This window comes from Pan paniscus, chromosome 14 (genome assembly GCF_029289425.2).
Source record: "Pan paniscus chromosome 14, NHGRI_mPanPan1-v2.0_pri, whole genome shotgun sequence".
Classification (NCBI taxonomy): Eukaryota; Metazoa; Chordata; class Mammalia; order Primates; family Hominidae; genus Pan; species Pan paniscus.
The window spans coordinates 41,601,753-41,628,445 of record NC_073263.2 but is presented as its reverse complement, the minus strand read 5'-3'; the positions used below and the strand labels follow the sequence as shown (position 1 = coordinate 41,628,445).

The window sequence follows — 26,693 nt, the reverse complement described above, 5'->3', positions numbered from 1 at the left end:
TCACTAGAGCCTCGAACTCCTCAAGCAATCAGCCTCCTGAGTGGCTGGGACTATAGGTGCATGCCACCATACCCAGCTAATTTTTCTATTTGTTGTAGAGATGGGAATCTATGTTCCCCAGCCTGGTCTCAAACTCCTGGCCTCAAGTAATCCTCCTGCCTCAGCCTCTCAAAGTGTTGGGATTACAGGTGTGAGCCACTGTGCCTGGTCAAAAATAAATACTTAACTAAGTATAAGGCAGCATATGCTAAATTCTGTAAGAAAGACACTACAGGAGAGATCACATGCCCAGTTGAAGGGCCAAGAAAGACCTGTATAAGGATTTGAATAATTTCCTACTCCAAAACCCTAGACCTTGTCTTCACCAGAAATTAATGCATGCTTCAAATCTTAAATTTTGAAACCCTCTTTCAGATTAAACTCTTAAAGGATACAAAATTCTAGCTAAATAGGAAGAATAATTTTTAGTGTTCTGTAGCACCGTAGGATGACTATAGTTAACAATAACACATTATATAGCTTCAAACAGCCACAGGAAAATATTGAATGTGTGCAACACAAAGAAATGGTTGATGTTTGAGATGATGGATATCCTAATTACCTTGATCTGATCACTGTACATTGCATATATCGAAACATCACTATGTATCCTACAAATATGTACAATCATTGTGTGTCATTAAAAAAATAAAAAGCATTAAAAAACAAATAAATGTTGATTGGGGGAAAACCTTATTCACCCTCCATGAGGCTCCAGCAGAGAGACGATTATTCTTCACTGCCCAGGGAAAAGCAAGTGGCTAATCCTACTAGTAGGACTGGTGAAGTTCTTTCTATCTCACCCTACCCCACCTTCAAGTGGAAGAAAGAAGGAATAAGCAAGGTTTTGGCCTTAGGTCTCCAACAATTCATCAGAAGCTCTGTATTTAGTGGTTGTTGGATCCTGTTCAGCCAAAGCTGTCCCCTACTCTTTGTATTGTAGTCTTAAAAACTGAGAAGAGCAGGGAGATGGATGAGTTAACAATCCCTCAAATATCTAGCAATCTCTCCCTTTCTCTTTCTGTCCAATATGCCCTATAAACCACCAACCCTGGATCAATTCATTTGTTTGTTCTCTACTCCCATTTAAAGAAAATGCTATAAGCACAGGGAGTAACGACATTACTAAACTTGATCTCCAATCTTTGGTAGACACCACTCACTACTTAGTAATCATCTATAGGTCCCTGTTCAGTTTCGATTATCTTTTTCTACAGAAGCCACTATTAACCATCCTCAACTTTCACTCACAGCAAATAACCTTATCCTTCCATTTCAATGAGAAAACAGTATTTGGTTTTGAAATATATAAACTTCCTGGTCACACCTGCCTCTGTAAGCTTTCTGTCTCCTGTTCAATGCTGATCTCTTAACCTGCGCTCTGATTCCTACACCCGTCAGCTTACTCAGCAATCATGCTTCATCGGTCATTCCCTCTCTCTCCTGAGTCTTCAACTTTTGGTTCTAACATTCCTCCTCTCTTCATATAAATGCATTCAAAATCGTTTTTAAAACACAACAAAAGAACAACAACAAAACTAAAATTCTCTTCTGGCTGAAACATTTTACTAGCTATCTCTGTTCTCCTTTTAACAGCCAAGCTTTTAGAAAACAGTTACCTACCTTGTCTCTGCCTGCCTTTCACTTTGCATTCACAGTACAGCCTAATGCCTGCCGCCAGCCTGCCCCACACTGAAACTACTCACATCAATGGGACCAAATGACCTCCAAGTTAACAAATTGAACCATCACTTTTCAATTCTTCTTTGACTTGACCTCTCTACAGTATAGGACGTGTCAAAGCATCTGTCTTGAAACTCTCTTCTGCTTGGTTTTTATAACATCACTGACTCCTGATTCTCCTTTACTTAAGAATGCTCTCAGTCTTTATTGGTTAAACCTTGAATTTTAACATTTTCCCAGGACTCTATTCTTGGCTTTCCTCTTCTCAAACTAAACTCTCCCTGGGGATCAGGGGAGATGGGGAGGAATATTTACACTATGAATTATCCCACATGCCCATAAATCAATAAGGCAACATCTGAATTCATTTGTGTCCTCTCTTCCCCCAACCCCTACCAGTGCTCACCTCTATCATGGCACTGCTGTACACCTGTTTAGCAGTCTGTCTCCCCTGCTCTGGCATGCCTAGGGGATGGACACTGCACACTGCTGTCAGGAGTGGTAGCTTTCCAGGGAGGACTGGGAGTGTGGATGGGAGTGACAACACAGCAAGAACAATGCACCTTTGAAGACCTAGGGAGTATGTAGTTATAAAAAGTAGCCCACGTGAAATTGGGCTGAACGACGTCAGGAATATCTTGAGGGAAATTATATACATACACCATTCACCTCTGAATTTCTTGTGCTTAACACATGGTGGGAACTCAATCCATACTTTGTGAATGAAAGAAGCTGGAAAAAAATGGGTTATCTGAAATAAGCTTTGAAGAATTGGTAGGATTCCCACCGTGATAGATGGGGGAGGAATCACTGAAGTCAGAGGGAACAGGAAAAGCATAGGCACGGGTAGAATTGCTGCACTGGTGGGACAGAGAAGGACAAATTAATTGTCTGGTAATACTAGAATGCTGAGGCATGATCTTACAAGATCTGAAGACTGAGTTGGGGGATGCCATTTGCAGGCAATGTGGAACCAGTGAGGTCTTTTTAAGCAATGTGATCTGTGATCAGAAAAGAAGAAACTGGAACAGAGCTGCCGAATGAATCACCTAAGTGAGAAGTGACCTGAACTATGGCAACTGCCTGAACGATGGCAACTGGGGTGAAATGGAGTGAAAGTAGGCTATATGGAGAAAATATTATTTTTAAGACTGAAGGTAAATAAACTTCTTAAATATTCAAGAACAATGGAATTAATTGAAGTATTAATTTAAAGGAGGTGAAAAACTTAAAGCACTAAAATTAAGAGGGAAAAATTATAAAATTTTTAAAAAGTATATTTAACCTCAGGTTAACTGAGTCATAACTGGTACTGGGTGTTAGAATATACAGCGTATTTAAAGTTGATTGTGTTGGTAGGAACTCCAACATGCATAAGTTAGCAACAGTTTGTAATTGAACAGGGCATTCTGTACACGCTTAAGAAAGGTCATTCTATAACTTTTGAGAAGGGATTTAGCAGAATATAACCATACCGTGAAGCTGTTGTTAGCATTTTTCGTGCTTGCTTCAGCTACACTAGCATCTGAGAGGTCAACTTCATCAAATATCAGAGACTGTTAATGAAAAAAAACATACAAAGACATTAGAAGAAAACCTAACTCAATGCTCTTCAATACATTTTTTCAATACAGGAATTAGGAGTAGAAAATGGGGGGAAAAAGTTAAGTTGGTGGTACTCTCTGCAATTTCTTCCTAGAAAGGAAAAATAAAAGCATAAAGTACAACTAATCCATAAATCCCCAACTGAAAAGGACTTTAAAGACGCCCTGGGAACACTGTTTCAATGCAAATGTGTGTGCTCTCTGGAAGCATAACAGCTACCACTTACAGGGAACCTGCTGAGTGTGTGGCATACACATGCACAATGCAATCTCTCTGAAGCTTGTAACAGCTCTGCCAGGGAGGCAGAGGCAATATCATTGTTTCCAGGTTTGCAAGGTGAGAGCTGAGAACCAGTCCTGGCTTAGCTCACGACAAGTAACTGAACCTTCTGAACCTTATTTTCCTCATCTACAACTATGCGTTCAAATGAGGTAATGAATTTGCTTTGCAAGTAGCAGATGACCTTTTTTGTATACTCTTAACATCCAAGGTAGCAAGTAGGAAATCCTAGTCAATAAATGTAGGCTTCCCACTTTTAGTCACTCATTGTTCATACTCATTCAGCGTTGTTCCAGCAAGGCAGGCATAACGGTGCACCGCAAGAACTGCGGAAACTAGAACTTGAAGTAGTTGACAGCGGAACTTGAAACTGAAGTAGACTGTAGAACTAGTCTACTTCAATTCAACCAGTGTGACTGTAAGACTTGTTCGTTGACTGGAAGGAACCTACAGTCTAGCACAGGAGATTAAATAGACACAACTAACTTTAAGGTAAGATAGACAATTAAAAGAGAAGAAATACAATGAAATGCTATAGAAGGTCACAGATGATTTATCCAGCAGAAAAACTGAACTCTCTCTCTCGTGAATCATGGAATAAGGACTATTTGAGGGGATCTTGAAGAAAACAGGGAACTTTGTCAAGTGCAGATGGAAAAGGAAAAGTCATCCTAGTGATGGTAGCATGAGCCCAAACTGGAGGCTGTCAAATAGCCAATGCTGTCTAGAGACAAATGTGAAAAATCAGGATGGAGCCAGATGAGGGACAATTTTGAACATAATGACTTGTAAAATAAGATTATTTTACATGGTTATTACTTCTATAGATACATAAACTTAGAATTAGGTTTGTTTGCTTGTTTTTACCTCCTGGTGTACAACCCTACCAATTACATCAGGAGCATACATTTATAAAAATGAAAATAATTAATTATTCAACTGGCACAGTAGCCAGAAATCTTAATTTATTTTTGAATACTAAAATACGAGTTTTTACAAATTGCTTCTCCCAAAACTATATTATCATTATTTGATTCAATGGTTATATAAAAAATATTTTAAGTCTTGATTTGATTTCAATATGATTTGTATTCCTAATTGCTAGCATATTGGAGTGATTATTTTAAATCAGGTACTATGGAAGCTCTTGATGTGTATTTTCTCCTTTAAGCCTCCTCTCAGCAACACATGCTGTCCACAGCCACTCCATTGGAATATGCTGGAAGTGGGATATGAGCTCTTGTCTGAACACAGAGCATGAATTCTTAGCAACTACAGCAGCTCTCTCTCTCTCTCTCTCTCATGGTCAGGGAAAGATTTACAAGGTAAAAGGTGGAAACCCAGAATGTTGCGTTTATTACATCTAATAAGGTTACATTTAATGTTTTATTTTAATTGGAAAGAAAGAAGAAAGGAAGAAAGAAATGAAACTACACTAGAGCCTTCCTAAAAGATTATTCTTAGGACCTGTTATGGGACTCTCAAATAGACCCGCTTGGGATGGGGTCCCCGATAGATCACATTTATATTGAATTCATATAAGAGCATAATGCTATAGTGCGCTTCCAAGACAAAAACGGCTTACAGAACCAAAATTTTACATCCATCCATAGCCTCAAATGCTTGAAACTAGTATTCTCGCGAGTTACCTTTGAGTCCTTTGCATAGTAAAGGGTGCGGCCTCGAAGTTTGAAGTATCGCTTTTTCCACCTTTGGAAAGAACTGGTTTGCTTCAATAGCTGTCCCTCTTTAATACTGGTCTAGAGAGAAGCAGAAGCACAATGACACGATTAAAATGAAATTCAAAACCAAATGAAATTCAGAGCCAATGGTGCATTTTCATTAACATTTTGAATAATATTTCTCATGTCTTACAAATTACAGGAGAATATTTTACTCTCACCACAGCTTTGCATATGTGCAAAGCCCCAAAGAGCAAAAGTGAATGTGACATGGTTCCCTGCCCTCAAAGAATTCACAAATAATAGGCAAGACACATGCACATACACTAATACTTGCAATACAGTGTTATGTGCACACTGCCTTGTATATAGTAAGTATGGTGGAGGTGCAGTATAATATGATTACGAAAGAGCAGAGGTCCTGGAGCCAGAAACCTTGGGTTCACCTCCTGGTGCCACCACTTAGTAGCTGGATGATCTCAGGCAAGTTACTAAACTTCTTCATGGCTTTATTTATTCATCTGTAAAATGGGGATGACAATAGGACATACCTTATAGGGTTGTTGTGAGAAATAAATGAAAAACACGTTAAAGGACTTAGTGCATGGTGTATAGTATGTGCTCATTAAAGTTAGTTACCATCAGCCAGGTGTTATTACTAACATATACACAGTACTATGCAGGTGGTCCAGAGAAGGAAGCATCAACTCGCCTCAGAGGGAGTCAAAGCAGTGTTCCCAGACAAGGGCCCAAGGTGGGTCTTGAAGGAGTTTATGACAAGAGATGGGGGAAGGGCATTTTAGGTGTGTGCAAAAGTAGAAAGGTTAAAACAACATGGATATTTGAGTCATCTTCAAAGAGCTTTCTGCTATAAATGCAGTGAAAAGTTTGCAAGAGGGAGCAGAGGGAGATGCAGCTGTAAGAGGTAGGCAGGGACTCTGTGGCCCTGGGCCAGGCTCTGGTTAAGTGCCTTAGGTATGCTAGTTCATTTTGTTTTCACCAGCAAAATACTTTTAACCTCTCTGACCTCATCTAGCGTTTCCCTCTCTTGATTTCCTCCATCACAATGGCTGCGTTCTTCTGCAGTGGGCCTACATACTCCTGCTGTAGGCTGGCACTACCTCCCCTCTCCTCCCTCAGATATCCCTCTGGCTGACCCCTTCACCTCCTTCAGGTCTTGACCATCTCAATGAGACCCACCTGAGTAACTGCGTGTTTCACACTGAAACTTGTGCTTGCTCACCATATTTTCCCCCATCCTGATCTTATTACCCACCCCACGAAGTACTTTCCATCTTCTGACACATAATGTAATTTACTATGTTTATTGTGCTACCCCTATTAGAATATAAGGTCCCTGAGTTTATTATATCTAAAAAAGTTAAATTTAATGTTTCATTTTAATAGGATGGAAAGAAGAAAGGAAGGAAAAAAGAAAGCAAACTACACTAGAGCCTTTCTATAGGATTACCTTAGAGGCCATGTCACAACATTGGCTCAAATAGACCCCCTTAGGATAGGGTCCAAGATGGATCACATTTATACAGCATTCAATAAAGAGTTACAGTGCTATAGTGAGCCTCCAAGACAAAAACAGCTTGTAGAACCAAAATTTTAAATCACCCCACTGGATTGCACACTGACAATATCTCCAGTGCCTAGAACATTATCTGGTACATATGATAATGAGATCTATATGAATAAATGGCAGGTGCTGAGATCATATTTCTGTCTGTTTGATTCCACAGTTCATTTCCAACTTTTACATGACACTATTTCTTACTACCATAAAGACATAATATATTGAGAAAAGTTTGTTGTCTCCAATAAGACAGTTAAGTTGAGTTAATATTTACTTTGAATTTCAATAAGAATTTTACTCTACAGCTTGCTCTAAGACTGTCTTCCTGGAACTGTTATGAAATCATTACAATTTAATCGTAACAAAACACTTTTGAAAGTCAGTACCAAAGAGCAAATTTAGAGTCAGACAGACAGATTTCAAGCCAGGCTCCAGCATACAATAACAGTATGAACCTGGACAAATTACCCCAACTCTATGCCTCAGTTTTCTCTCCTAAAAATCGGAAATAACAATACCAACTTCACAAGCTTGTTGCATCTAACTTAATTATAAGATAATGCCTGTAGAGCACTTAGCACACTGTCTGGGTTAGAGAAAACATTCAATAGATGGCAGAAAGTGTTATTATTATGATATCATTATGCTATTAAGTCCAGGGAGTGTTTGCCAGGCATCAAATTATAAGAGTTTCTTGTAAGAAGTAAATAAGTGTTTGCAGCCACTGTCAGGACAAACAACAGCTGGAGTAGGACTGTATCAAGAGAGGAGGTTATAGGAGACAAGAGTCAGAATATGCTGGACACAACAGGGAGTGTGCTTTTTCTTCTAAGTGCAAAAAGCTAGGGAAATGTTTAAGGCAGGAAAGTGACAATGGGGAAACGGGTGAGAAAGGAGGTGGCGATTCAAATGGCAGCCACGGTGGAAAACCACTGCCTTAGACTAGGGGAGGGTCTAGCTGCACATCTAAACCAATTATAGCTGTCGGAGTCCACACAGAAGCAATGGTAAGAGAGGCCTCCTGAGAGGAAGCAGTGAGAAAGGCCAGGTGTCAGGAGAACATCTTGCCCTTAAAAAGCTTCATGTGGCAGCAGCTAAAAGTGCTCCTGGAGTGAAACTCCAGGCCCCATTTTGCACAGACTCTTAAGAAAAATAAGATTTAATGCCAGCATTCTAAGGCCTCCCTCCTCCGCCTTTGTTTTTATAATTGCAACTCATTTTTTATAGTGTAAACAACCATTTCAATGTCCTACCACATGGTACCAGCTTAATATACAGGGATGGGAATAAGTTATCTTCTATCATCTCTCCCATCACCAGAGCTCAGGACCCATGTAAACACAGGGCAAATCCCATCACCAAATACACCATTACCACCACTGACTGTAGCAGGAATTAAAAGGTCCCCAAGTGTCACCCCAAAGCCTACTTATTTTTAGCAATATTTCATAACATGGAATCCCAATACAGAAAGGAAATAACACGTACCAGCAATTCACACTGACTTATATTCTATAACTACCTTTTTATTCCATAAATCACACTGAAGTTTTGCTTATAACAATAAAAATTAAAACACATGCATAACAAAGGTATTTTTAAAAAGGGGAAAAACATAAATGATATAAATTTCTAAATAAGTCAAATTAATATAATTTAAATCTATTGAGGCTGAGAGTGTTATAGTAAGTGCATATCAGTATTAGCTACATGTCAGTTATCAAAAATATTCAGATTTATTATGTGACATTTATACCAGAAAGACTAAAAATCCATATTAATCATCTAATTATTTTGTATATTTTAAATGTCATATATCTTGAGAATTTACCCCTGAAAAATAAAATCTATGTTATCACCAATTAAGTCAGAAATACAAACCAAAGGAAGCAACATTACAGGAAAAAAAAATTTACAACTTTATTGAGATATCATGATCATATTAGAAACTGCACATAAAGTATACAATTTGATATGTTTTGACATACAAATATGGCCATGAAACCACTACCATAGTCAAGATACTGAACATATTCGCCACACTCAAAACTTCCCTTGCATCCCTTTATAATCACTATCTGTCCCCAGGCAACCACTGGTCTGCTGCCAACAGTTGCTTCACATCCTCACCAACATTCAGTCAGTCACTTTAATTTTAGGCATTCTAATAAGTACATAGTATCTCATTGTGGTTTTAATGTGCGTTTCCCTAATGACTACTGACTTTGAGCATTTTCCTTTGCTTATTTTTCATGTGCATATCTTCACTGGTGAAATGTCTGTTTGAATCTTTAGTCCATTTTTAAAATTGAACTGTTTTCCTATTTTTGAGTCTTAAATGCCCTTTACGTATTCTGGATGCAAGATATTTATCTAATATGTGATTTGCAAATATTTCTTCCCAGTCTGTGACTTGTTTTTTTCCATTGTATTAATGGCATCTTTTGAAGAGCAGAGGATCCTGAATTTGATGAAGTCCTATTTATCAATTTTTTTCTTTTACGAACCATGTCAAATCTAAAACAGCTTTGTCTAACCCAAAGTCACAAAGATTATCTTCTATGGGAAAACATTATTTGCACATGCATGACTATTAATCTCAACATAGAATCTAGTCATTCCAATTTTCAGTTGTTCTGTTACTAATTTCCTGTCTACATTGCTTTTCTTTTTTTTTAGAAAATATGAACAGGTATAATTATCTAAAATACTGGTTTGTAGCAATTACCCTGTAGATAGACTATTAGATGAACATCATAAAATGTATAACTTTTGAAATTTATAATATACATTTTGCATATCCATAAAGAGGCACCTCCATATTTGAGGAATCAGCGACTTAATGTAGCTAATATGTAACTAAGAAATAGACCACAGTCCTCTACGTTGGCTTTTTGGTAGCAAATGGTGAATGTACAAGCTAATCCAATCTGACTTTTCTAAAGTTAGTCACATCTTTTTATAACGCTAAAAATTATTGTGGTCTTGGATCATACAGATTTTTTAGTCAAATCAAAGAACATCTTGCAAAATTATTTGGCTAAAGTAATTATAATTCTTAGTGTAAATTCATGTTTAACTCCAAAACATGCCCACTCTTTGCTGTATTCTCTGAAGACAAAATTTCTTCCTATTCATCTATATAGGTGGAGCATGTCTTCTTGATCCATGTTTCAAAATATGTGCACACATCATATGCAATGACATGATACACTAACAGTCTAATCTAAAAAGCTTTCCCAGGACCTGTAGAAAACATGAAGAATTATAAAGAAAGACTGACACTGTCTATTATAATTTGATGTCCCCTCTGAAACTTACGATGAAATACAATCCTCAATATAGCAGTGTTGAGACCTAGAGCCTTCAAGAAGCATTGGGTCATGAGTGCTCTGCCTGCATGAATGGATTAATCCATACATAGATTAATGGTTAATGGATGAATGGGCTAACATGAGAGTGGAACTGATGGCTTTACAAGAGAAGAAAGAAAGATCTGAGCTAGCACATTAGCATGCTCAGCCCCCTTGCCATGTGATGCTCTGTGTAACCTTGGGACTCTGCAGAGAGTCCCTGCCAGGAAGAAGGCTCTCACCAGATGCCCAGCTATGCCCTTGGACTTCCCAGCCTCCAGAACTGTAACAAATAAATTTATTTTCCTTATAAATCACCCAGCCTCAGGTGTTCTAAGCAAGAAAAATGAACTAAGAAACTGCCACTCTTTATGTGGCATAATGAGAAGCTAAATCTTGTGATGACATCATGAAGCACTCATGCCCTCTCATTCCACTTTCTCTTTCTGCCCTCTTTCGCCCTTTAGCTTCTCCCTTTGGTCAACAACTAACATATATTATAAAAGTTTTACCAGAAATTATGTAGTCTAGCTACAAAGAACTATCATGTCCCTCATCAAGAACCTAATTGGGGTAGTGGGGAAAATTTTTCATGCCGCACCTCAGAAAGAAAAGTCTGACTTATGAATATTTCAAACACAAATGGTCATTAGTAATGAGAAGGTCTTTATTCTGGCTAATTGTGTAAAGAACTCTTGAGGGAGAGACTCCATGGCAGAGGTGAGGTGTACTCTTCATTCATCACACAGACAGTATCCACTAATGAGGCTCCAAGTGAAGGACTCTCTGTGTCCCAGGAACCTGGGTTCCAAGTTAGAACTAGGAGTACATCTTTCCATAGAAACCATGTCATAAATCTGCCTTAACGCTTAAGTCCCCATGCTATTCTCTCATGTGTCTGAATCCCAAGGATACCAGTTGCCTAATACTTCTATGGGTGTAGTGGTGAGAAGGAATGAGTCCTGACACAGCTGCAGAAAAATGAACAGGAAGGTCACAGGCAAATTAGGAGGTCAATCTCAACTGAGGATAGGTTTTACCTGCCTTTTGCCCTGGCCTGGATTATAAACTACTTGGAGTCCGGGAGGTCTATCTCATTTGTCTTTGTATCACCATTGTGAAGGTTCTATAATTTATGTAAGTACAGATGCTCCTCAAGTTACAATGAACATACTAATAAACTCATCATAAGTTGAAAATATTGTAAGTCAAAAATGCATTTCATATACCTAGCCACTGAACATCACAGCTTAGCCTAATCTACCTTAAACATGCTCAGAACACTTACGTTAGCCTGGTGTTTAGCCAGGTGGGCAAAATCATCTAATACAAAGCCTATTTTCTAATAAAGTATTGAATATCTCATGTAATTGAATACCACCCTGAAAGTGAAAACAGAATAGTTGCATGAGAACTCAAAGTACGTTTTGTACTGAATTCATACTGCTTTCATATCAGAAAATTGGAAAATTATTAAGTTGAACCACTGTAAGTCAGGGAATGTCTTGTGTGCGTGTGTGCGTATCGTGTGTGTGTGTGTGTATAATATATATTATTACTTTCATAGAAAAATGTGGTCTAAGTTCCAAACAACCAGTTCATAAATAAACTACTTCTGGAACAAAATCTAGTTGTGAGTTGGGGTCTGTAAGTAAAAAGGAAAATGGGCAAAGTAACCTCTGTGACAGTGGTTCATAACTTTGGTTGGATCAAGATGCCTTTTCAGAATCTGTTGAAAGTTGTGAATACTATCTCTCCAGAAACATGCGTGCATGTGCGCACATACACACACAATACACACACTAAAAATTACATACAATTTTAGAGGGTTCATGAACTTTCGAGATCTACCATAACTAAAAATTACAGCCTCCATATAACAGTAAATTGGATTAGTGTTTTGGTGGTTGTTTTTTAAATAATTGGATTAGTTTTTTGGTTGTTGTTTTTTAAATAAATCATATCCTTAATATGGTTATGGGTAACAAATATTAATTCTTTTAAACTTTGTCTTCAGTTAGCTTAATGGTCTCCTATACCATTTGAAACAGCGTAATTTGATATTACTTGAGGTTAGAGAGCAATAACTGAAAAATTTTGAGTTCCAATTTTCTGTTGCATTTTCAGCAGTAGTTAATAATTATATAACCAAACAAATCCTAAAATATACAGGCATTTCCTAATTCAAAAGTTTGAAATATACTTATTTATTCAATTTGAAAATTTTATTTTTGAAGATATACTATATAGTTGTTCTTCCCAAGATCATTAAACATTATTTTATAAAAATGAAAAGCTTACCCTAAGAAAAATTAATTTGAATTCAAATATTCATTCCTTCAAAACACAAAAGAATATATTTTCATTCCATGTTTTCAGTCCTAGTTTATTTTCAAACCAAGATTGGAGATGTGGAACCTCTGGGTAACATATTATTTTCACTTTAGACTAGGAAAGCTCAATTAGCACCCACACCTCAATAACCTGAAATAACCAAACAACGGTTCAGAGTCTTTAATGTCCTATCCAGTTTCATGGTTCACTGCTGCATAAAGTGTGCACTTGTGACTCATAAAAGGACACTACCATAGAGAGAGGTCAAAAGATAATATGGGGAAAATATAACCACAGTGGAAAGGAAGTATCAAAGTTTGTATTATCAGTATTGTAGAGTTATTCTTCAAAAAAATAACATTGATTCAGCATTTATGATTAAAAAGAGAATGTGCAAAAAATAAGAGGTATAAAAATCAAGACTTAATAGTATGTTAAATAATCATTAACTTGATGAGAAAGGAATATGAAGTATTCATTTAAAAACATACAGATTACATGGCACAACAATGTGAATATACTTAAAGCTACTGAAATGCACATTTAGAAATGATTAAGATGGTAAATTTTATGTTATAAAATTTTCATGTTATAAAATTTTTACCATAATGTAAATAATTTTTTTAAAAAGAGAGATTACAACACTCTTAAATATCCCAGAAAGTCCTTGGGATAAGAGCTAAAAACTTTTAAGAGGATAATGTAGCTTCTAGTCTAACAAAGTTAGTGAGAGAAGGAGAAAGAAACTACACTGAATGTCATGGAAGAGCCATCTCACCGCGTTCAGAACTGAAGACTTATGGCCTAGCACTGACCACAGGACTGCTTTTGGGACCAGAGTGCAGATGACCAGTAACACCATGGGAAGCCACCTCGGCTAAGAGGAGCGTCTCTGAACTTTGTCATGTGACATCATGCTAGTCTTCTGTTACTCTAAATCCATTCCTCTTCTTTCAGATGCTTGCTCAGATTCATTCACATACAAATTCTTTATTTCTTTTCCTGAAAATGCCTAAAATATGCAGTCCAGTCATGCCCATTCAATACAGTCCTATTTCAAGATGCTTTGAGGAGAAATACGGGAAGCCTGCAGCCACTGCCAAGGGGGATTCGGGAGAGTTATATGGTGAGCTGCATCACTGTAGCATCTGGTGTCACCCAAGGTAGGCAGCCCATAATTCCTAAACCCAAACACAGAACATTAAAGTGCTATAAAAATACATCTTGGCCAAAGAATAAATCATTTGGAAATTCAAATGGCAGAAGTGGGTGTATTCGGATTTTTGTAAAGTTCTGTTTAAGGCAATGGGGAAGAAAAGTTAATGTTTGGTCTATTTATGTTCTAAAAGTACTGTTTTAAGGAAATGTAAATAACCTACTTCATTCTCCCATGGTTTTGCGGCTAATTTTCTAAAATGAAAATCTAGTTAAATTACGCCACCGCTTCAAGCCCTTCATTAGTTCTTTTCTGCCTGCCACATAAAGTCCAAGCTCCTACATGTACCATAGAAGGCCCCTACACAGCCCTCCAAATGCGTGGCCTACCCCTCCTAAGCTCCTTCCTCTGCCCTAAATATCCTCTGCTCCATTTGTCTGTGTTGAAATCTATTCATCTCAACATTCATCCAGCACCATTAGCCCTGGGAAGGCTTCCTTGACCCCGTAGGGGTAGGAAGAAGCCACCACTCCCACCTTCGGGTCTCTAATACATCCTTATTCTGTCTGTGTTAACAGCACCTATGACACTGAACAGTGTCCATCCACATATTTATGGTCCCACCAGGTCGCGGCCTTTAAGAGGGCAAAGACAGCAACTTATCCATTTTTGTAACATCACCATCCATGGCATTAGGTAACACATCATAGGGCCTCCATCAATAAATGTTGGTTGAGTTGACCTAAACAACTTTTACCAACAGTATAAAATGGTATGTAAGGTAATTGTGTATTTTAAAACAAAGACAAAAAATTAGAAAACGGGAAACCCCTGGGCCCCTGATTGAGGGGAAATGGTATCAATGAGTAAACAAGAAACACAGGCTGGAAATGCTTTTTTTTTTTGAGACGGAGTCTCTCTCTCTCGCCCAGGCTGGAGTGCAGTGGTGCGACCTCGGCTCACTGCAAGCTCCGCCTCCCGGGTTCACGCCATTCTCCTGCCTCAGCCTCCCGAATAGCTGGGACTACAGGCGCCCGCCAACACGCCCAGCTAATTTTTTGTTTTTAGTAGAGACGGGGTTTCACCATGTTAGTCAAGATGGTCTCGATCTCCTGACCTCGTGATCCGCCTGCCTCGGCCTCCCAAAGTGCTGGGATTACAGGCGTGAGCCACCGCGCCCGGCCGGAAATGCTTGTATGGTTTCCAGGGTTCAGCAGATTTGAGGCTGTTTCTTTTCACATGTATGAAAATGGACACAATGCTCAAAGGTATGTACCTCTGGAGGGGCAGAAAATGTCTATCCTGATTTTTTATGAGAATATTGTGCATTTAGAGATGTTCCTTATAGAGTCATTTTCAAAGCAAATAATTTATGTTTTTTCTATAGAATTATTACATTCTTCAAATCTTACATAAGCATGGATTAATCTCCTGCGATGTGTGAGGCTGTGGTGTATATATAAAGATGTATAAAATATAGTCCTTGCCTTCATGAAGCTACAAACCTCTCTATGTTACAATATACAAACAGCTAATTTTAAATTCTTGAAGAAAAAAAAGAAAAGGAAAAAACATTCTTGCCTTCCTCTAAAAGATGTGATTAAAAAGATTTAGCTGGGAGGCAGTTATTCATGTGAAAGTTAATCCTCAAAATAAACTTCTGTTTATGTACGGCTAAACAAACGCTTCTTATAAAAGAACAAGCATAACCAAAATGTGATTAATTTGTAACAGCTCTAGCAAATATAATCATACAATCAAAGTGTGGTTAAGAAAAAAGCAAGTGGCTCCAAATATTTCAAAATAATGAGTATACCAAGTGAAGAAACAAAGATTCATTTTTTAAAAATCATGCTATTATATTCGATATTAATGTTCAACCAAAATAACAAAGTTAGTAACAAATATAAGAAATAGTTATAATCAGAGTTATGGTTAAGAATCTGTTAAAAGCAAGTATGTTTTAGTTTTACTTTGTTCACAAATTCTAGGATGAGGCATTAACTCCCCCCTCCTCCCAAAAAGGGCTTAGAAACATTTGTATTAACTGCCATTTAGTCATATCATCTGGCAGTTAATGGTTTAGTACTACCTGACCCTCATGGAAAATCAGTAAAGCCATATAGACTCCAACTGGAATCCAATAACCTAGTTTAAAAAAATTAAAAGCAAAAAGATCAATGAACCTGACTTTGAAAAATCGTTTTCCAAAAATAAAAGCATTACAAGTTGAATAAATTCTTATATAGCTGGCTTTCTGAAACTGTTTTTAGTCCAATGTCTTAAAGCTGCAGAATTGCTCATTTCATGCCCTTTGCTTAAAGAAAATAAAAGTAATTTCTCTTTTAAATTATATACACACATGGATGCTCCAGGATGTCACCTAAATTTTCAGAAATGCCTCCGTGTCACAAGTGGAAGCTCCTTAGATGGAAAACCACTTTAATGCCCCAAGGAGAATGCAACTTTAAAAACAGCCCTTTGGTGAGCCTTTTGTAAAGCTAAGAATCCTTGAAAAACCAGGCACTGCCTGATTTATCCAGTAGGTATACACTTTCATATGCGATGCTGGCTTTTAGAGGAGTGTTAAACAGGTGTGTAAAGTGCAAAGGTCAGTGAGGATGCATGTCTTTTACAGATGCCTTCAAGAATTCCAGAAGAACCTCTAGCTTCTACCAGTCACGTCCCAGCATGACCTCCACTTCTCATCTAAGGAATGGAATTTGGCGTCATGGGAGAGATGGATTAGGGGAGATTTCAACACTCTACATTTTATTTGTGTCACTTCTTTCCTGTCTCTTCTAACTACTATCTATTGTGTCCTCTCAAACCATTTTTCTTTGGCCTATATATTTCCTTATTCATTTGTCATATAAATTCCAGGAAAGCTGTGTTAGGCTTTCTTGGGTGTCTGTACAAAACCTGTAACATCATGAATCTATCTGACTATCTTTAATGGTCAAACTAAGCCTCTATAGTTAACAGACTTACACCTCTGAAATGGAAATAATGCCTGCATATCACTATGTGCTATGATAATATGTGAGGCAATGGATTCAAAATAATATATAATTATTTAAAAACATGGCATGTCAAGATATTATCATCATAACAGTCCTCATCCTAAGCATTATTTATTATGGAAAAGTTTTTGTTCCTTAAATCCATCCCTTTCCACCCCTCTTGCTATTGCCTTAGTTTGGGCTCCTCTAATTCTCTTGGACTCAATAGTTTACTAGGTGCTCTCCATGCTATCAATTTTTCCCACCACTAGTCCATTCCTTCCACTGTGGACAAAATTATCTCTGAAAAACTGCCAAACTCTGGTTCAATATGTTCAAGGTGTGCCCATCACCCGCATAATTCCAGACCTCTTAGCTGGTCATACAAGACTCTTTCGTCCACAAGTGCCCCACCTTCCTTAACAGCCCCATCTTCAGCAATCCTCCTAAGTTCCCCTAATAGTAAAGTAAAAGAGAAGTACTTGGTAATCCCCAAATACACCATGCTTCCCTGTGTCCAAGCTTTTTCACCAGCTCTCCCTTCTACTCAATACCATCCTCCACTGCCTCTTCTAAACCTCCCACCCCATCCCATCCTCCTTCAAAGCTCTGGCCACTATCACATCCTTGGTATACCCACAGCTCTATGCTCATGCATTATTTATAGCATTAATCATGCTGCATAGGGATTTTTTTTGATGCCTGGGTCTCTCCTATAGGACTGAGTTTCTCAGTGACAAAAACTGTACCTCATTTATTTTTCTATCCCACATATAGCCAAGTATTTGATACGAAGAAAATAATTAATACATGTTAATTAATTTGTTGAAGAATCAGGAAACAAAAAGTAAGAAATTAAACGATTAAAACTTTTTTTCTTTGATAACAACTGGAGGAATTCAGTGGAAAAAGACAATTCGATTTTTCTTTCCAGCAAGTCACTATACTGGCAGGAAGCATAAAACAAAAATAGACCTGACTCCTGTAAAAGAGCCCCAGGCTGGGTTCCACTTCCGCCTCCACCATTTACTAGCTCTGTGACTTCACATAAGTAATCATATCTATGAACCTAAGTTTCCCCATCTGTAAATAAATAAACATCACCTGCCCTGTATTCCTCAGACTTGTCAGGAAGAAACAAAATGATAAGCAAATATCTCCTGTAAACTCCGAAATGCTATGAAGTATCAGAAGTAAGGTATTATTTGAGTAGGTCACACTTTGGGGAAAAAGGTGTTTTTAGTGGGACTGACACAAAGTACATAAAGAGACAATCCTAGACAAGGGCCTAATGCTTCTATTTGGATAAATTATTGCACAAAACCCTAATTTAACCACATAAAGAAAATGTCTAAAGTTTTCTAAATCTTAAGCATAAAAGCAAAAATCAATCATGAAATTTTATTTAATATAATAATGGAGCATGGTTTATAACAAGCTATGTAATATTATTTTACTTCTTAGAACACCGATCTTATCTTGTTTACCAGTGAAAATTAGGAAATGATTAGAATTGCTGCTGGATAACTCCACTTGGATGCCACTGGCTCTTCAAAATTCAATAAGCCCCAAACTAATATGTCTGTCTCCCCGAGTAGGCTGCATGCTCAGTGAGAGCAGAGGCCACGTCCACCTCAGTCACCACTGGAGCCCTGGCGCTTACCAGAGTTCCTGGCACAGATAATAGCTCTTAGTAATGATATACTGAACAAATGAATGAATGAACACTGACATTCCGATAAAGTAGCTGAGATGGCTTTTGGGGGAAACTTGCACAGAAGCCTATCTTTAGGAGCTCTTCAGGCAGACCCTTGGCAGGAACCCAGCAACACTGTAAGAACTCTAGCCAGAGGTGCCTATTTTGTGGCGGGTCATCTCCTCACTTGCAAATTGTCCCTGTGGCAAATATAAGCAATTAGCTGTTGTCTATTCTGGACTTTTTCCCCCCAAATTAAAAGCCATTCTGCTTTTATCCACTACCATTTCATTGTTATTAGGGGAAGCTATCTATCTTGTCCACATTAATATTATCTTCGTGGAGAGGACGGGTATACAGAAGAGATATACCTACAAAATGTGTAAATGAACTACTATTTGTAGAGAGTGAAATTAAAAGACAGTAGATTTTCTATCCTTCCATATTTTATCCAACAGTTAAACTTAGCATAATTTAGCTTCAAAGGTGGCCAAACACACCACACAGACCCATGTTTTACCCCATCCTAAAGCCTATCTTCACCACAATATATTCAATATATTCAATATATTGTGTCTCCTATCATAACATTGCTTTTTCCTTTTATTTGCCCTTCTAAATATTTTTATGTGATTATCATATAAGAACTATTTTTCCCCGTAGCCATGCCGGAACTCATATCTCAGCAATGACTGCTCCTCCTCTCGTGGGTCTGGAAGGGAAGTCATTTGATCTTGCTCTGATTCTGTCTGTCAACCTCCTTCATCGGCCACCTGTGAAACTGCTTCAAGCCTGGCTTTCCTATCAGCCTCCAAACTTTCCCATCAGCTCCTTTTGACTCCAGACTCTTGGCTTTGTGCTGGTATCCTCCTTTCCCCTTGTGAATTTTGTCCCACCATGAATTTCCTACTTTCTTAAAAGTAAATGTAAGACTCTGTATTTAAATAAGGATACACACATGACACTAAGCTCTATTAAATAAGCCCAGTTGCTCTAAAGTCTGGCTGATCATTACTTGGAGACCTTTATAAACATTAATGCACTTTGATTCAATTGGTTTAGAGTAGGGCATAGGAACCTACACATACTAAAATCTCTTTTGGTGATTGGAATTATCAGGCTTAAAAGACTATTGTACATATAATAATTTGCATAAACCCTTTAAAAAGGTATAATTCAGCACTTTTGTTCCTTTTCCCATGCACCTTTAACTAATATCATTAAGTGTAACCACTTACTTTTACCTGGCTCTGTGCATTTTAAAAATCTGGTGTCAAAATCTTCCTAAAACACATTTTTAGGAAGCTCTGCCCCCACCCAGGAGTAGGAGCAGAAGCTAATTTAGGTTTAATGACTGAGCATGCTCACTGTAGCTCTTCAGGCCTAGCCACCCACAAGAAACCAAGCTACACTCAACTATGATCCGAACAAAAGCCAGATCCAACTGCAGATGAAGACTGGAATATGACCTCCAACGAGGGAATAAGAGCTGCATGGGTACTGGACTCAACCCTGTGTGGTGGGAAATTTCTGGACACGGGCAGAGAAGAATGGCTCCAGCTGCTGTATGCCCCCTTTCGTGATATGTCCATCCCCGCACTGTCTCGCTGACCTCGCCAGGAAAGCAAATGCTGGTGGAAGAACTACAGCGGGAACAAGGGGAGCTTCAGAGAATGATGTCCCCGCTTACAGGAGAATGGCGGTGAGGGATGTTTCTGGGATCAACATTTAATGACAATGCAATCAGATGATGAGGGTGATTTGTCATTTACAATATCACAAAACATTTCCCTTTTTATAAACTGCCACCAGGAGCAGTTGTCCTCAAGCAGTTTGGTGTATCAGGATCATCTGAGCTTTTCCCAAATACATGTGACCAGGCACTTTGAACAGGCCATCCAGAACCTAAGCAGCACAGCCTCCCCATTCTGGGATGCCTCTGAGGAATTCTATGGCTCTGTGAAACAGAGTTCCAAAGCCACGTGGGGCCAGGCATCGTGGCTCACTCTTTTAGTCCCACCTACTCAGGAGGCCAAGGCCAGAGGATCGCTTGAGCCCAGGATGTCAAGGCTGCAGTGAGCTATGATTGCACCACTGCACTCCAGCCTGGGCAACAGAACGAGACTAAGTCAAAAAAAAAAAAAAAAAAAAGGCCACAAGGCTAGATGGTATGCATTGACTATAATGACATTTAACATGACATAAAACCTTGACATTTAATATTCTAGAGGTTTGTACAATAGTCTGTTTTCATTCACAAAAACCATATACGACTTTTGTTTTTGTTTTTAATTTTACTAGAAGTAATCGTTTACTTTTACATATAAAACACACACGTTCTGATTCTGGTTGTCTGAGACGTCCATGTGACAGAAAGCTGTAGTCTGGCCACAGTGTAGTGTGTGCTGGCAGCATTCACTCTCTGTGCAGGGCATGCCAGGGTGAAGCCCAGTGAAGCGCTCGCTCTTCAGTGGGTCTGTCTGCAGTATTCCATCCTGCCATGCTCAACCCAGGGATAAAAAAATGGCTTTCCACCACAATTCCTGTGCCCTTTTCCCTGTCCAGAAAGGAAGAAATTCAACCTGTCAAAAGCCAGTTATGCTGCAGCCTGTGCAAACCTGAGAAGTGGTTATGTCTGCCCCGCGAGACCTAATTGAGGGAATGTATGCCCAAGAAATGCACAGAAGCAAGCTTCCCCCTGTCTAGTGAAGTATTCCAACACCTCTGGATATATTCAAATATCTTTATTATTTTGTTTGAAATACTATAAACTCTAATATTTGGGACATTTACATTTAAATATAAATTATGCATTCTAAAGCAAAATAATGAAGATTATCCAACATATTTTATTTTTGAGATAGAGTCTCACTCTTCCCCAGGCTGGAGTGCAGTGGCACACTCTCAGCTCACTGCAACCTCCGCCTCCCAGGTTCAAGCGATTCTCGCACCTCAACCTCCCAAGTAGCTGGGACTACAGGCACGTGCCACCACGCCCGGCTAATTTTTGTATTTTTAGTAGAGACGGGGTTTCACCATGTTGCCGAGGCTGGTCTCGAACTCCTGACCTCAAGAGATCTGCCCACCTCGCCTCCCAAAGTACTGGGATTACAGGCATGAGCCACTGTGCCTGGCCTATCCAACATATTCTAATCACCCTCTGTATCAGTAAACCATCTAGTGATTGCTAATGTACTTTGTCCCTTGCAATGGCTTATAATTTTCTCGAGAATATCTATAATGATGTAATTACCTCCTTGAGACTGTATTTTGTGAACATTTATTTATTAATTTCTAAATATGTACCTTCTTTAGAGCAGTTTCTGAATGTATTTTTCTTTTTTTAATTTTTATTTTAAGTTCCGGGGTGCATGTGCAGGATGTGCAGGTTTGTTACGTAGGTAAACATGTGCCATAGTGGTTTGCTGCACCTATCAACCCATCACCTAGGTGTTAAGCCCAGCAGGTATTAGCTATTTTTCCTAATGCTCTTCCTCCCCCCACTGAGTGTATTTTTAAATTAGTATTAGGTAAAAGTATATGGCTTTATAACGTACCGTTACATGCAGAAGGTACAAAATGTACATGCTGTATAAATACCAGACATACAGTTTTTTCATAAAATATAATGAACTACCATACATTACCACAAGGTGGCAGTGGTGCTATGCTAATGATTAGGATTTTCTTTCTCAAATGTGAACACAGATGGGCTTTTCTTCAGTTGCACAAATCCTTCCCGTAACTGGTGAATGCCTGAATGTCGTATGTGTAACTGTGTTGTAAATGGGTAAAACAACGAGTGAATGAATGAATGAATGAATGAATGAATGATTATCCTTCAAATTCTGAATTTACTTCTTCCTTATCAAATGCCCCTACTCACATCCAAGAATAATCCCTTTGCCCACACATGACATTTTGATGTAACCAACCACTTTCCCCCCATGGCCACAATGATGCAACTATTTTGATGTGGGGACATTCTGATGTTGTCTAAAATAAACCACTAGACATCACGTTTGTTTTTTTAACTAATAACTAATGTGCAAAGTAGAGAGCCTCACACCATACCTAAGTCTCACAGGACTGCTGCGCTTACAATGTCCCCTATCCTGGAATGCAGTTTGTGGCTGCAGGAGGAGCTGCGGGTCAGTGGTAAGGTCAAGGGTGGGATGGGAAACAGGGTGAAGTGCAGGCATCTGACTGCTGAGCCACAGACAATCAGGAATCTCACATCTACCACATCCAGTTATCTCAGAAAGAGCTACTCAGCATTTCACCCAAAAGATCTGCTTATTTTCTGGAATTTCAACTGCATCTTCAATAATCTGCCTCTGAAATTCTCTAGTTCTTTCCCCAAAGAATATCTGAGTCCCAACTACATGGGAAATCAGAAATCAGTTAGAAATCTGTCAGTTCTCTGGATGGGTAGACAGATTAGATACATAGATAGATAGATATAGATAGATACACATATATATGTTATATTTAATATCATAAACTCCACTCCAATGATGATTTTGATGGACCAGACTGATACCCCTAAAAAGGATAACCCAGTTCTAGTAGATTTTTTAAAAATATCTTGTTAATAACTGTTCACAGAAATGAAGAGAATCAAATGTGAGTGTCCTCTGTGATTAGCATGGAACCAAGAAATGGTCAGAGATGAAGGCTGTGCAAATTACTAGAAAAAACAGCAACAGACACGCGCACACACATGCACACACACGCAGGCACGCACACACATGCACGCATGCGCATGCACACACGCACGCACACACACATGCACGCACGCACACGCACACAGCTGCACATGGGTTCTCTACTTTGGTCTTGACAGCATTTTCTTGCGTCCCTTCATCTGGATCCATCCCGTCTTCCATTTATTCCTCCTTTGAGATCTTTCTATATTTCTCTATCATTTGCCAAAAAAATCTAAGCCCTCTCTCCCTTAGGCTACTTCTGTTTATTGTTCTTATTCCACCTTTGCGTTGTGGTGTAATCGTCCATCTCCATCATGCACAGAGGTGCAGAGGTACGGCCTGGGTTCAAACCTTGGCTCCATGGCTGACTAGTTGTTAAAGTCTTTGAGCAAATTACTTAACGTTTCTGTGACTGAGTTTCTGCTTCTTTATGGATAATAACAATAACTAAGCCATAGGGGTGTTGTGAGGACTCAGTGAGTCAATGCATGTAAAGTATCTGCAATGGTTCCTGACACACGGTGCTCAGTAAATACCAGCTGGTCTTGTGTTACTCTCGCTCCTGTCCTTTATTAGACAGTAAATGTCCCCAAGTCAGATTCATGTTTACTTCATCTTTGTCTCCTTAGCACCCAGCACTATGCCTATCACCTCAGTGGTACTTACAATTTGTTTGTTAAACTAAATTGAACTAGTCCCTCTGTCTTTCATCTCTAATCGTTCTCTCTCCATCCGTTCCTTCCCGTTGGCATATCTTATTTTTAAAAATAACAACTTTTTCCACCTCTTGATTATGTCCCAGCTTCCAAGCTATGCCTTCCTCTCCATTATGACAAAACCGCTTTAAAAAATTAGAATCCTCTCGCTGCCTCTGTCCTTTCCTTTCCTTCAGCCTTACTGCATGCATTATAGCTTCCACTCCCTCCTTTTCAGGAAATCTACCCCTTGGCTATTTCCAATTACAGCCTATGTGCCAAATCTCTCTGAATGAACTTCTTCCCATAGTTCCAATTATCTCCTCTGAATATATACATAACTCCTAAAATAAATTTCTGTATTTATTCTCATTTTCACTCCAGCTCCATTTACAACTGCCTGCCTGACATCTCCACTTAGAGATGCCGTCACCACCTGAAACTCAAGTACATTTTATTTCACGTAACACATGTCTTAGTTTAATAGAAAAGACACTGGCCTGGCTTCAGAAAACCTAGATTCTAATTCCAAAATTGCCAGCAGCTAACTACACGGCACTGGGTAAGTCACTCTATACGGAATTCCAAATGAATTCAGCACCTTCCCGTGGCAATTCTGCTCCTCTTCCTATGACCTCACCTGTTAGCAGCAGTGTATTTTCCTAAGCACACAACCCCAGAACTCCCAACCTATCTTTTATTTTCCCTCACCCTAAAATTTATTTTCCCTCACCCTTAAATTAATCTGCCCATCAAAAGGTTTCTGAAAACTGGTCTTCCTTTTTGCTCCTGCACCCAGTGACCTAATGCTTGTGATTTTATTATTCTTGCCTAGACTATAACAATGACCCCCTATGAAGAAATGCTTCCAAGACCAGCACACCAGAAAGAACCTCCTGATGGTGAGCAGGGCCAGAACCACCACCTGCCTGTCACAACACTAACTCTTCATTTGATTCCTCTTGAAGTTTGGCCCGAGTGTGAAAAATGACTCTTCTTTTAAGGACTCGTAATAAAGCAGAGGTGACACAGAACACTCAAACAAGACTTTTCTAAAGGTTGGCACTAATAAAAGGGAAGTAGACAGAAAGTACCATTTTAGACAATAGGACAAAATCCCTTTCGTCCTCCATGCCTCTGAGCCCGAAGAGAGACTCTAGGACCCTTCTGTCTCAGCTCCCCCATCAGGGGCATACCAGGGGTCCCCAAAGGCCAAGGAGCACAAGCTCAGAGAGACAGCACACTCAAGGTCTCCACACCAAAGTTAAGAAGCCGAGCCCTCCTGCTTGCCTGTCTACGATCTGTCCTTGCAGTTCTTGTTCCTGTACTCACAGCGGGGCTGCCTTACCCGGGCAGGCCTCGACTGAACACCACAGTCCCACAAAAGTCCCCCACTGTTCACAAGACAATCACATGGACAGAAACAGGAAAAACAGATGTATTTCCTTACACTGAACTAGCCCCCTGTCTAATTAATCCTCCATACTCCCTCCCTCCCTCCAGAATTGTTTCCTTAAGGCAGATCTCATCTGGTCACTTCCCTGCTCAAAATCTTTGTTGGTTGTTCATCAACTACAGAACAAGGCAAAGCCCTTTAATTCGGCATGGAAGGCCTCCCACTGGTTTCATCTTCACAGCTTCACCCTCTTGAAACATCACTTCTATCCCCACTCCCCACTGCCTGCAGTGTCTGCTCCTGGCATTCTGGTCTACCAGCCATTGGCCAAACAAAACACTCATCTTCCTCCCACCTTGGGTTCTTCATATGGGTGGCTTTCTGCAGGTGCAGAATGCACACCCCCGCCCTGGACCTTTCCTCTCGTGACTCACCCTTAAATGCTGGACTTAAATAACCGCTCCTCCAAATGTCACTCAAGCAGAGCTCACTCATTTGCAATTCTATGTTGTCAGTCCTCACAGAGCCATATTTGTAAACTGCAATAGATTCACACAGGAGTGTGATGCACAAAATTATCTTTTCTCTCTTTTTTTTTGAGACACAGTCTCACTCTGTCGCCCAGGCTGGAGTGCAGTGGTGCGATCTCAGCTCACTGCAACCTCTGCTGCCCAGGTTCAAGTGATTCTCCTGCCTCAACCTTCCGAGTAGCTGTGATTACAGGCACCTGCCACTGTGCCTGGCTACTTTTTTTGTATTTTTAGTAGAGACGGGGTTTCACCATCTTAGCCACGCTGGTCTTGAACTCCTGACTTGTGATCCACCCGCCTCGGCCTTCCAAAGCGCTGAGATTACAGGCATGAGCCACCGCGCCCAGCTTCTTTTTTCAATATTTTCAGTGGTATATGAATTCTGAAATCTGTATTACAGTATGAGGAGAAGGTAAATCATAAAACAGGTCAAGTTTATCCACTCAATCTTTAGAAGATAGTCTAACTTTATCTCCCTAACCCCAAAAGTCATTCCAGCATCCAAATTACTTTATTTCTTCATCCTAACCACATGCCACTCAACTTGAGAATAGCTGTCTTGAAAAGAGTAGACTTTTTTCATTGTTGAGATGAAGTGAAGCATTTCTTTTCCTACGTCCTGGATGTGAGGCCATATCACATGTTACTCTCATTGTCTATGCTGCTCTGCACGCGTGCAGTCGTCTTCTGCTGAGAGTATGCAGAGCCAGGCAGGACTCGAAGGCTTGCTGCGCTTTTCACTTGGAAGGCATGGCAAATAAAGATGACTTCATCCAGATGCCTAAGAAACACACATTCCTGAGGCCAGGCACAGTGGCTCATGCCTGTAATCCCAGCACTTTGGGAGGCCAAGGTGGGTGAATCACCTGAGGTCAGGAGTTGAAGACCAGCCTGGCCAACATTGTGAAACCCCATCTCTACTAAAAATACAAAAACTAGCCAGGCATGGTGG

General features: G+C 39.4%; 1 protein-coding gene across 4 annotated transcripts in view; it reads right to left on the bottom strand.

The window, feature by feature from the left end:
• DGKH (diacylglycerol kinase eta) overlaps nt 1-26,693 on the bottom strand; it is a 203,928-nt gene that overhangs the window by 111,942 nt on the left and 65,293 nt on the right. For all 4 annotated transcript variants that reach the window (XR_010109670.1, XM_034936637.3, XM_063595929.1 and 1 more), the window contains exons 3-4: nt 5,256-5,366; nt 3,198-3,278 (exon numbers count right to left, since the gene is read on the bottom strand). Coding sequence is in view for 3 of the 4 variants with exons in the window: in XM_034936637.3 (XP_034792528.1) it covers nt 3,198-3,278; nt 5,256-5,366 (192 nt within the window). In the remaining variant the exon portion in view is untranslated. The remainder of the gene's footprint in view (nt 1-3,197; nt 3,279-5,255; nt 5,367-26,693) is intronic.